This window comes from Podarcis filfolensis, assembly GCF_964270895.1.
Source record: "Podarcis filfolensis genome assembly, chromosome: 2".
Taxonomy (NCBI): domain Eukaryota; kingdom Metazoa; phylum Chordata; class Lepidosauria; order Squamata; family Lacertidae; genus Podarcis; species Podarcis filfolensis.
Window position 1 is genome coordinate 63,627,530 of NC_139605.1, and position 13,138 is coordinate 63,640,667.

General features: G+C 43.6%; 1 protein-coding gene across 1 annotated transcript; it reads left to right on the top strand.

Moving 5' to 3' along the window:
* The first annotated feature begins 1,081 nt into the window (after nucleotides 1-1,081).
* On the top strand, nucleotides 1,082-11,090 carry LOC310755819 (uncharacterized protein). The gene is made up of 2 exons (XM_083599097.1): nucleotides 1,082-1,356; nucleotides 4,895-11,090. Exon 2 carries the CDS (start codon nucleotides 4,897-4,899, stop codon nucleotides 5,875-5,877), a length of 981 nt encoding a protein of 326 aa, XP_083455223.1. The 5' UTR covers nucleotides 1,082-1,356; nucleotides 4,895-4,896; the 3' UTR covers nucleotides 5,878-11,090.
* Nucleotides 11,091-13,138: the final 2,048 nt, after the last annotated feature.

Consider the following 13,138-nt stretch of genomic DNA (forward strand, 5'->3'; position numbering starts at 1 on the left):
TTAGGAGGTAAATAAAAGCCTATTTTATGCTATATTAAAGGAACGCTTTGGACGCAGAACGAGTGCTTTTGAAATATGCATGTGACACTAAAGACATTTAAAAAATGCTTTTAGGCCATCAATAATTAAAAGCTGCGGAGCCATATAGAGAAAATGCTTCATTCTGCTTGATGTAATGCATTATTAACATACTTCTGTATGTGGATCAATAAAGCCTATAACTAGAGCTGTCAAATCATCCTCTGTCTTTTTATAAAATAAATGTACACAAATTTGCATATTAACAAAACCTCTGTAAATTTGTCCTTTTGAGAATATTAGAGGAAATGCATTGTTCCTCTTAGATGTGAAAAATGACCTCTTTAAATGTTTTTTTTTTTTATGAAGGGATTTTTTCATCTAAACAGACAGTATCTCTAAATGTGTGTGTGTGTCTCAGAGAGAGACAGGCAGACAGACAGAGACTGTTTTCTATTTTCTGTGGGGAACCTGACCCTCCAGATATTGCTAGACTGCAATTCCTGGTCATTGGAGCTGGGATAGCTCAGTCAGTAGAGCATGAGACTTAATCTCAGGGTTGTGGGTTCAATCCCTATGTTGGGCCAAAGATTCCTGCTTTGCAGGGGGTTGGCCTAGATGACCCTTGGGGTCCCTTCCAACTCTACAATTCTGTGATTGGCCCTGCTGGCTGGGAGTTAGCCAGCCAACATATGGGAGGGGGGCACAGATTTCGTATCTGTGCTTTGGAATACAGAGATGAATTTGGTCACCCCAGATTATTTGAAAGCAGAAAGCAAATTCCTGTTAACCGTAGCCTCCACATGCATATATATATATATATATATATATATATATATATATATATATATATTCCACTTCCCACACCAAAAGAAGAGCCAGCAGCTTGGAATTTGGTTTAATGCTCTGCTAACTGCTTCCTACGGATGCAAATGCACAGCACATATAGCCACTCCTTTTCCAGTGCCCTGGGCCTATTGAATAATTCAGAAAATAAAGCACAAGTTTGTGCTCTTCTGTTTGCCATGGAGATCATCTCTGAACTGTTGTGCTCCCCCCGCCCAGATTCCCTGCTTTCTACCCTTCCAGTAAGACAAGGCACTTATCATATTAGAATGCTTGGGAAACAGAGTGGCATCTACCAGTCTATATTTAGCAGCGGCAGCCAAAAAGCAGCTGAATCAGCTGACTGGAAGCTGCTACCCTGATGTGCAGCCTTGGTTTAGACAGCAACACACTCAGTGCTGGAAATCAAGGAGAACAGACAGCGCAGAAGAGAGACGCTGAGCCAGGAGATTTCGAAACAGTCCAGCCGTAGCTGCCACAAACAACAGTCAGGTAAGAAGGGAGCAAGAGCGTTCTAACAGAAAATGTGGTCGGTCATAATGAATGTTGTGGTGAGAATTTAGAGCTCAAAGGAGGCAGGGCTGGGGGGTGGGGGTGGGAATAAATATACAAGTATGGATTAGGCCACTGTTGCCAGCTTAGTGCTTGCCATTTTTGTGACCAAGGAAGCAGGAAAAACCAGAGGGTGCCTGGAGTAGCAGTGGAGGAAGGGAGCCACATTGTGACCTCTGTTCATAATGGCCACGGGAGCAATAATGCCAGGGAGATCTTTATTTGGTGTGTTTGCCAATCCTACTGATGTAAGCAAGGCTTACTACCAGTGTACTACTATGCTGCGCCAAGGACCTGAGGTGAAAAGGTCAGTTACATCGGGGTTTCGATGCATCGTGGGGCTATGACATCAAGCCTAATTCTAGGACTTTCTCCCCTGTTCCCGCCTCATTTCCCCAACACCCACTTGGTGCAGCATCTTGCCTGATGAAGCCTTCAAGAGAAATCAACAGCTTAGTAATTTGTGACATTTTGGATACTCCTAATAAAGGCACTGCACAACTGTGGGAGTTAATAAAGGAAAGAGGAACAGAGAGAGAGAGAGATTAAGATGCTACAATGGCTTTTAAAGTAATCTTTCCCCACCCCAGCCAGTAAATACTGAATTCTATTGCCTTTTTTTCTTACCAAGTTGCCACTGTTACATTTTGCATTTCTTCACTGCCTCCTTGGGGCTGGTTCCCACCATCTTCCTATCATCTGCCCACCTCCCTTTTTCTTCAGCCTGGAGCCTCCCATCTTTTGGGGACTACTGCGTGGTGGGCACCAAGTTGGCAAAGGTTGGCGTAGCGCATCAGGAAACCTGACCACCACAGCAGGTGAAGGAGAGGGACTGAGGAAAGGGCCAAGAGAAGAATGAGCAGAAAGAGACATACCTCCATTTTCTCTTGATTCAACTGGAGATTTAAATGGCAAGAGCCCACTGCCTAGGGCAGTCCTCTTAAGCGTCTGGAAAGCTCAAAAGAAAGTAAGATTTCCTTTTAAGCAACTAGACATAGTAGTTTGAGAAGAGCAATAAAGCTCTCACACCGTACCTTTAAAGCACATGACTTCCCCCAAAGAACCCTGGGAACTGTAGTTCACCACTCGCAGAACTTCAATTTCTCACAGAACTACAATTCCTCTTAAAAAGCTGCAGTTCCCAGGGTTCTTTGGGGGAAGCTATGCGATTTAAATGTATGCTGTGGATGTGACCTGAATTCAATGTCCCCTGGGCCCTGTGAGTAAACAGGAAAAGGTGGAAAGAGCTATTTGTTGTGCAGTTGTAGGTCTAGAGAGCTGTTGAGTAAAGTGTTATAGAAGTCAGGGCAACTGCTATGGGACATATATCCTTCCCATATCAAGGAGAAAGGAATTATCCTTTTGAGGTAGAACTACCCCAGGCTTTTAAACTGGTTTGAATCTGCCTTGTATTCCCTGGAAGAATCTTGGGAATTGTAGTTTGGTAAGACTGCTGAGGGTTCTTTGCAATTACCCTGGCTAAGATTTGCTTTGTTGCCATATCCAATATTTTGTGGCTCCTTGCTCCTGAATTTATCCCCAACTCCTACTCCCAAACTTGTTCCTCATCATTCAGCGAAACTTCAGCTGGTGCAGAATTCAGCAGCCAGGTTGCTCACCGAGGCAAGATGGTTTGAGCATACTACGCCAATCCTGGTCCCACTGCACTTGCTACCGAATAGTTTCTGGCTCCAATTTAAAGTGACGGCTTTGACCTGTAAAACCTTAAATGGCTCAGGACCACAATGCATCAAGGACCAACTCTCCCCATATGAATGGACCCAGACCCTGTGACCATCCTCTGAGGGCCTCTCTGTGTGCATCCTCCATTAGAGGTCCAGAGGGTGGCAACACAAGAACGGGCCTTTTCTGTGGTGGCTCCCCATTTGTGGAATGCTCTCTCCAAGGAGGTTTCATTCATATTGCTAGGTACCTCTTCAACCAGGCCTTGGGCTGATTAAACAATGTATAGTGTTTTAAATGTGTTGGGAGTATTGATGATGGCGTTGTTATGTTTTTTATGTTGCAAACCACCCTGTGCTCTTCAGATGAAGGGTGGCATATAAATCTAATAAATTATAACAACAATAATTGCAGGCTTGGGGAAACCCAAAGTTTGGCAGAGGTACAAACTGCTTTAGAAAGAAAACACTAACCCAGGGAAATAGTTTATTACTAATATTTGGTTAACAACGTTTGTATGCTGTTTTTCAACCATAATGGTTCTCTTACTCTTTTTTAAAAATGTGGTGGGAGGTGCAGTGCGAGGGATATGATTTGTACGTTTCCCTTTCTATGGGTGGAAAGGCCCACTCCTGTTGCTCCTTCACTGTGCAGAAGGAGATTTGGATCCACTGGAGTATGGATCCCTACCCCACGGAGCCCATGGGGAGAACACAGGTAAAGGTAAAGGGACCCCCGACCGTTAGGTCCAGTCGCAGACGACTCTGGGGTTGCGGTGCTCATCTCGCTTTACTGGCCGAGGGAGCTGGCGAACAGCTTCCAGGTCATGTGGCCAGCATGACTAAGCCGCTTCTGGCGAACCAGAGCTGCGCACGGAAACGCTGTTTTCCTTCCTGCCGGAGCGGTACCTATTTATCTACTTGCACATTCATGTGCTTTCGAATTGCTAGGTTGGCAGGAGCAGGCACCGAACAATGGGAGCTCACCCCGTTGCGGGGATTTGAACCACCAACCTTCTGATCGGCCACCCGCGTCCCTATTCTCAAATAAACATATTCTCAAATAAACACCACAGAAAGGGGAAGGGGAAAAAGAAAAACACCACCACCTTGTCCCAGTCTGAATCTTCTGAATCTAGTAGTTCCTCCACCTCAAATTTTCCTCATTTCATCGCTTTGCCCTATCTGGTTATTTATCAAATTGCTATCCTATTCTCCCTCACACCCATAGGAGCCGAGGGTGGCACCCAACCAAGTAACAAAACAGTGAAAAAATAAAATAAAAACTTATTTAAAATATCAACTATGTCTATTTAAAAAAATAAAATATATAAAACCACAAGCATAAACACTTACAGTATATATCAGGAAATTTATATTCAGTCCAAGGGTTAAGCAGTGTTTCCAAACTTGGGTCTCCTGCTGTTGTTGCAACTACAATTCCCACCATCCCTGACCACTGCTTCTGGTAGCTAGAGATGATGGGAGTTGTAGTCAAAAAACAGCTAGAGACCCTAGTTTGGAAAACTCTGGGTTAAACTATCAGGGCTGGCTACAACTAACCAGCCCTGCTAGAAGCCCACAAAGACTTCCATGCAACAGGGCTTTCATCCCTCTCCTCCCTCCATGCTCCCCTTCAGTTGCAAACCAGCTTATAATTTTCACAACCGTATTCTGCTTCAGCAGAAACTTTCCATTTATTAAGCTATGATGCTTGCTTATAAAGTGTGACCATTACAGCAACATCTTTGTAGTGCGTTCCCATTGGCTAATTATATCCTGCATATTCTTTACAGTAATGGCTCCCCGGATAAGACTGAACATAGCAAAGCCTCTTCCCACCATAAGTGAAGCCCTTGAGGATATTCTAGATGACATAACAAGCAACACAAAAAGTTTTGGAAATGCTTGCACGAGTCCAGATTCTTCTTCTGGTGAAGACTACCTTCAGTCTATCTGCCAGCTGGCAAGACCTACCTTTCCAGTCCTACCAGAGAGTCAGCGTAAAGTCCAAGACACAGAGAAACTGGGAACGCTGTATAATAGTCGCAGGGTCTTCAGCTTGTCTGAGACACCAAAAATGGTCTCCAGGTATAAAATAACTGACATTCTGCCTAATGTGAGGACATTCGAAAGAAATAGCTCCATTCTAGATCGCATCAAAACCTACTCGAGCTCTAAAGCCGACCCACTAGAGGAGTTATACACAGAAGCTGAGAGGACTCATCAGTGGAGATGTCCTAATGGAAGTGAGAACACTGACCATTCACAGCATAATTTTCAAGGCATCAGTGTATCTGAACCTCGAGAAAAAGCTATGGAGAAACCAGATGCTGTCAGCTTCCCCAGACTTCCCTCCCCAAGACCAATGCAAAGAGAAAACAGCTGCCCAGAGCTAAGAGGTCTGAAAAACCAAGGCAAGATGCCAACTCTGGAAAGTAGCCCATATCAGAAAGAGACTGACCCGCTCATTGTTAATGGTAAATCGATCTGGCTGCACCCACCCAGAGAAACTCCTCCAGACACCAAGATTTTGAGATATTCGCAAAGGGGACAGCAGACTCTGAAGGCAGCAGCTTTCTCTGAAAGAGAGCAGCAGCCAAAGCCTTCCATTTATAATCAAAATGTGAAGGGAGAGGTGAGCAACCGAGCAGGCTGTGTGGGATACTTCCACATTGACAAAAGAAACACAAGCTGTGACTGGATTTCAGAATACCAAAGTGCTTGGAAAGAAGCAAAGGTGAGAGCTTGCCTGCTGCCTGCCATTGCAGAATCATGAATTGCTGCTTTATGCGAAGAGAAGACGGAGTGTTTATGTGCAGCCACTGTCTGCTGCAAAGTGCATTGTCCAGATGACCTGGAGAACATTCAGAGCTTCAGAGTGTCAAGTGTGGAGAAGAAATTGCAGCGCTGAAAGGAGAATGCATTGCAGACTCGGTGATTTTAGCTATTCAGATAATGAGTTGTAATGATTATACATTTTGTAACCCCTTGTATCTTTGGCTCTGTGGAAATAGATGGTCCCCCCTATCCTAATTAAGTTCCTCTCTTAAGTGCGCTCAGAGTTCGTCTATACAGTTCTGTAGAAGCATTTCTTGACAGCAGAATTTTATAATTCTGCATGTGCAGATCCTGCACAGAAATATTAGCTGTGCAAACATTTTTTAAAAAATTAATCTAGAAAACAGAGTGGAAATACATAGGCTTCATCTACCCACCCAAAGAGCAACTTCAGTCTTGCTGGATTTATAGTATCATCGCTACCAATGCAAAATAGAAAACTAATCCAGAAGGGCCTAGAAGCAAAGGCCTAAGTTAATAAGGGCATAAGGACACAAGAAAAGGCCAGCTGGACGAGACCAACAGTTTTGTTTAGTCCAGCATCCTGTTTCCCACAGTGACCCACCTGGGGAGTCCCCAAGCAAGGCACAAAGTCCATAGCTCAGAGCCTGGGCATCTGCCTTACATGCACTGAAACGTACAAATCCCAGGTTCAATCCCCAGCATCTCCAGGGAAAGTTGGGAGGATTCCTACCTGAAAGCCCGGAGAGCGGTTGCCAGTAAGTATAGACAACCCTGAATGGGATGGACCAATTGCCTGGCTCAGTATAACGCAGGCTCCACCCTGTTGGTGCCACACTATTCAAACAACATGCTGCCTCTCAAAATGGAGGCTTGATATAGCCATCATGACTAATGGCCACTGACAAACCTTTATCCTCCGTGAATTTGTCTAACCCTGCCTTAGAGCCATTTAACGACAATCACATATTGTAGCTTCAAGTCCCACAACTTAATTAATCTGCCGTGTGAAAAAGTTGTCTCCCTTCATCGTCAGGTTCCCAGGTGGATTATATACCCATATGTAGAAGTTGCAGTGTCAGCTACTCAACATTCCCTGTTGCCTGTTCCTCTTAGCCTTGGTCATTTCTCCCTCCCTGCCGTCCTTTTTATAGGGCTTTGGCCCTGCCACTCAGCTGCCACTTCCTTGGAGGAAGTCAGGTCCCAGCTGCTTCCTGAACAATGGTCCAACAACCCTGTAGCCAGCTCCTTTTCACCTCCGCCAAGTTACATCTGCTAAGTCATATAAACAAATACTTTTTATTTGTTCTGTAAGCATAATAATGAAGCAACATTGTTTTTGGCTTTTGGTTACTCTAGTCTAGAATAAGCTGTAAGGGAACACAGTACTTTCTTCACTGTACTGAACCTGAAGTGCAAAGTTCCTGTTTCTTTTAGAGAGGAGCAGGAGGAGGCCTGTCGCTTGTTCCAAGGGAGAGAAACAAGCTGGTGCTTGACACCTTTTGGTGTCCAGCTCTAAGTGGCTCCCAGAACCTTTTCCTCTTTTTTTACACTTATATGGAAAGTGATGTTTTAATGCCGCTTATGTCTATTGATATAAAATTCGTAAACAGAAGGCTGGTGACTCTAGTTTCGCTCTAATTTGGAGGGCCCAAGTAAGACTTGCCTGGAGGTTACTGCTCATTTTCTTTGGCATCAGCTGAACAGGGAAGTCAGGCTGCCAGTACCTATCTGGACTTCTCTTGCTACTTGTCTAGTGTTGTTATTTAGTTGTTTTTTTTAAGAAACAAACCCATTTTGCATTTGCAACCTAGCTGGCAGTGTGCCATTCCCTCCCCTGCTCCCAAGCATGTTGCATTACTACTTTCTGCATCAACATATTAACAATTAATTTTATATTATGTCCAGTATCCAGCTATTACTGTTCAAAGGGCTGCTTCTCATGCTATCACACTGGCAAGTATGGGATATGGGCCTTTGGTTAATTTAATTACATCTAACTTGGATACACATTTCTCTCTCTCTCTTCCTAGTATGTACATGTAACGTGGACTCGGAACTAGCATGTGGCATGTACGTAAGGCAAGAACTGTGTCTCGCTTTGATTTGTTGCTGGATATATGGTCATCTATCCGCTAACTTTGCAATGTTTGAAGTGGGCCAAAGAGAAACCCTGCAGTTGCCATGTTGTGCAGTTGGCTGTTGTTAATTGTGGCCCAAAGAGGCCAATTATTTGGTGTGCTGTTCCAAGAAACCTTGATTTTTAAACATTATACATATGAGGGGTATCAGCATTTACAAACTCATCCCTCCTTGTGTTGGAAGAGGTGATATGAACATTCATGTCATGTCAGCCTTGATTGATAAGGAAGCCTCCATTCTGAATGGGGTAAGTGGGAATCTTGTCTCCAGCATTAGTGCAAAATCATGATGTCAGCTGGAAATAAAGCCTCACTTCAGTCCAAGAACAAAGTTGCCAGTATATTCAGTGGTATAGTCTGCAATCCTCGAGTCACTTAACTAGGAGTAAACCCAGTTGAAGAACTCAATAGCACTTACATTATAGGATTGCTGTGCTAGCTGCCTTCTTTATACTTATGGTACAATGGGCACTAAATCACTTCAGACTTCAGATGGGGAAAAATATTTTTAAGGCTCCCTTATGTTTTGTCTTCAATCGCTCTGCAAATAGAAACCCAGGACAGCAAGGAAATAGCTGGCAATTAAACTTTTCTCCCTGATGTGATAGGGTGGGGTGTTTTTTTGTTCAACTAGAGGGAGCATTTGAAAGTAGTACCCACTTGTGTTTGCCTATACACATTCACACACTTACAAATATCATGGAGGGTAATTCTCTTTCCAGCTTAGCCACTGGCAAACATCTTGATTTCAGTAAGCCCTGTAATTCCATGGCCCAGTTTCTAATGAGGCTACTAATGACAATTTATTCCTGTTTAAATGTGCAGTGAATCAAAGGGTTGATTATACATGAGTTGTATATTTTTGCCATGTGCCATCTACAGCGACCCGTGTAACATATATAGATTTCTGTCATTGTCAAACTCCTAATAGCATAGCACATTGCAAGCTAACTGTGTTGCGCATTTCAGAAGCTTAAAAGAGACATCTCATCAAATGTGCAATTTACTATATCGTCATTATTGAAATGCGCTTACCAAAAATGTTCTAACTAGAATCAGTGCTCATTCATGCTTTCGGTTCAATCAATAGCTGAAATGAAAAAGCACAGACATTTCCATGGTGTTTACTGCTAATCAAGCTTGTGCAGCCTTTGGGGGAACGAAAACTGATAACAAAATCAGTTACATGGTCCAAAAATGCAAATTGCTATAAGCATACGTGGGACAAAGCTCGTAAGTCACTCTCCGCAGTGTCATATGTCTTTATGAGCTGCCTTGTGGATTCTGTCGTGAGCAGAAGGCAGGGTAAAAATAAAATTAATGTTATGCTCTAAAGCTTCAACCTACACAAAGCTAATTAGGAGTATGTGCCATGGAAATTGGTGTGACGCACTTCCAAGTAAACATGCATTACTGGGAAGTAAGCTCCATCGCACTCCCTGAGGTTTCTAAGTAAACATGATTTTAGAGCTGGGATGTAAACCCCCCTGGAAGAACAATGCTTTAGAAAACAAAACCATCAGGAAAAAGCAGTTAAGTGTATATGGGAGAAATTGACAGCTAGATCACTACTTTTATATTTTTTTCAAGAGTACAGCTTGACTGATTTGACTATTCCCTTATATTTTTCTGCTGTACCATAATGTCAAAAACTGTGGGACAAATTGCCACCTTAATTTCCCCCCCACAGCTATGATTCTTGCACACTTACTTAGAAGTAGCTTTCTGTGGGGCAGTTTGTACGTGCAGGAGTGCCACATCAAAAACTTGTTACTGCCTGTGTGCTTGTATGGGCATACCCACAAACAGAAGTTCCCAATCATCTCACACACCCACTTTGCTTTACCATGGCGTGGGTTTGCACATTCAGCTGCCAGGCAACAGAGCACAGAGAATGCATTTGTAAATCAGGGCAGCAATATAAGTCTTGCACAAGAAGGTCGCAGCCAAAGTAATAATCTAAGATGGCCTTTAAGCTTCCTGGAATTGTCTGAAAACAAAGAAAAGTCGAGTCCTCTAGCCATCCAAAGCGGCTAGGAAGCTTTTAAATAGAGGATGCTTCTATGAGTATGCTTTACTTTTTTTTTAAGCACCTCTTCCTGTCTCCCTGCTCCCACATATCTTAATCCGATTCTTCAGTGTCAAAAGTGATTTGCAAGTGAAATGAAATGCATGGCCAGCATCCTCTGGACCATGCTGAAAGGTTTTTTGTATCCTTCAGATTGGATTTAAGACACTTAGAGTGGCATTCAACCAATTTGCTGCACTAGTGCAGGCATGTCCAAAATCCATTTGGGGGGCCTAATCAGGCCCACCAGTTAGTTTAATCCGGCCCCCGTGGCAGTTTATTTCCTGGGGCAAAATCCTAAAAGAAACCTTAACAACTTCAGTCCTAAAAAAAGCTCAACAACTTTGGTTTGCCCTCATGGCCCTTCACTTCATCAAATCTGGCCCTCTTTGAAAAAAGTTTGGACACCACTGCACTAGTGGATGCTAGCAAAATGAGTTCCTGCATTGCTTATTGTGTGGCAATGGCTTCCAGCGTGATCTCTGAGATCTCGTGGAACTCTTCGTGAGATCTGGCCAGAAGCCACCACCGCATACCCTGGTTGTGTGATGTTGAATTCCACTTGCAGTCGTTGTGTTTGATATTCTTTCCCCATCTACAGTAGTTGTCAAGTTTTTGCTCTGCAGAACACCCAAGCTCTTCAGTCCAGAAGTATATTGTTTGGAGATTACAGCCCTTATATGAATGGATTCCAATAGGCCAGCCTTGGTCAACCTGAACTACAGCTTCCCTCAGTCTCTGGCAGCATGGCCATGCCAACTGGGCCTGATGGGAGTTGTAGTCCCAAACATCTGGAGGGCACCAGATTGGCCAAGGCCTCTCCCGCATTGAAGTTTATCCTCCCCCCAGTATACCATCTATCAAAGGATTTGTGAAAAGTCAGTGCCTAGCTAGCAAATCTGCTGTGCTATATGTAGGATTTTGATCCTGATAACGATGTGTGCGCTTTGAGAATTTATGCAAATAAACGTGTAAAAGCTCTCTTTGCTGTGGTGATTAAAATCACATTTCTCTTATTGTCAGAAAGCACAGAATGAAAAAGGGAAATGGGGAAAGGCAATCTCATGGAACCAGCTGGACTCCCAAGACAGAGAAAATTGCTTCTACTTTTGTTACAACTAAATTCAAATCCAGTTTGTTCTCATAGAATCAATGTGTTGGAAGGAACCCTGAGGATCATCTAATCCAATCTGCTGCAGTGCAAGAATATGCAGCTGTCCCTTATCGGGACTGAACCTGCAGCCTTGACATTGTTAGCACCACGCTCTAACTGAGCTATCCCGTTTCATTGTTATACATGAACTCCAGGGGTGTGTGTGTGTGTGTGTTTGTGAGTGTGTGTGAGAGGGGGGGTATATATGGGCGGGGTATAAATAATAAAAACTATTATTATTATTATTATTATTATTATTATTATTATTATTATTCCGCCCCCCCCCCCCACACTGTAGTTTCTGCTCTAAGTACAAAGGAAAGTTATCCATACAACTATATAAGAAGCTAGGCCACTGCTTTCACATTTGAAAAAGATAGTGCCATCCTTGCAGCAGAGGTATACAAGGCACTATGAGGATTGGTATTACATGTTTATTGAGAGCTGCATCACTATGTTCAGAAAAGCATTTTTGTTACTAATTTAAACCAGTGCTTTCTCACACCACCCCCATCTTCATCAGTACAGGTTTCTTCACCCACAGATCTCCTTACATTCTCGCATTTCAGACAGCCTTCGCTTCCCTTTCCTTTCCTCACCTGAAAAGTTGCTCTGCACTGTTACCTCCCCATTGCTCTCTTTTCCCACTCTGTACCCCACAATACTTTTTTTTTTATCTCTGCACTACCACTTGTGAATCTGTACTTTCACATACATACACATGCTTCCTTCCTTTTTTGGGGTGGGTCTGTTCTAGCTAAGCTTCTGTAACTCCACCATACAACCAATGAACTTCCTCACTATGTGGTGGCAGCAATCCACAAGGCTCCCCAAGCAGGGGTGCCCTCCACAGCCCCTCTCCTTTCACGTCATTGTTGCCTCTCCCACAGCCCTCTGTATCATGCACTGGGGCTGTACCACTTGAGCAAGGAGCCGTTTCTCTTTGCATAGGAGAAAGAAAGATCTTTCAGGCTTTCTAAATTGTGCTGGGACCCTGCACGAGTATATAAAAAGCCCCCCTGCTCCAGAGGCTCGGTCCCTAACACGCAAAAAGCTGTGGGAATGGCGATGGTGACACAAGGGCTAGGGGGGCTTGCCATAATGTGGGATAGAATGCCTGAATAATGCTAAAAGGTTAGAGCTAACCTGGTACCCTCCTGAATTTGTGGGACTATAGTTTGCATTATCCCTGACCACAGGCCATGTTGGCTGGGGCTGGTGGGAATTGGAGTGCCACAACTTTTGGCTGCACCTTTTGGTCTGAGGAATGGGCACACAGGTGCAAAATTAGAAATGGATTAAGAATCTTAAGTAAGGGTGCCTGAAGGAGAGAAAAGTATTATCAACAGTAAACATCCATATTACATGTAGGTCCTGCTATCTGCCCACTCTTTATGCAAAAATTCAGTTATCCAAACATAATTATGCCCAAACCTTGCTATACATACCACATATTCAGATATCTGAACAGCTGGAGTTGGCCCACTCCCTTCTTCATGCTTTGTTGGTCAGCAGCAGCCATCTTTGGAAAGAAACCATGCAGGGAGGGAGATTGGACAAATCGCTGATTAGAAATGTTCCCACAGGAATCAATGTAAATTGTGGATTTCTTATGTGAATACCTCCCTAAGAAATGATTGTTTGTTAAGTGGGACCTCACCTCTTCTCCTTGCTCTGCACACTGCCAGCTGCATCCTTCCACAAAGATCTAAATGTTTGGGTGATCTCAGAGATCAGCTGTGTTTGATTCTAATAAATTTCTTTCCTAATTGCCAGCTAAGAGTGGAGCACAGCAGAAATGCAACACAGCTGCAAAATGTTAACAGAAGTGGTATTTCAGCAGGGTTGGGGAACCTGTAGTTCTTCAGCTGTTGTT

Coding starts and splice junctions, on each gene's coding strand:
- LOC310755819 (XM_083599097.1), top strand. CDS start 4,897: ATGGCTCCCCGGATAAGACTGAACATAGCAAAGCCTCTTCCCACCATA.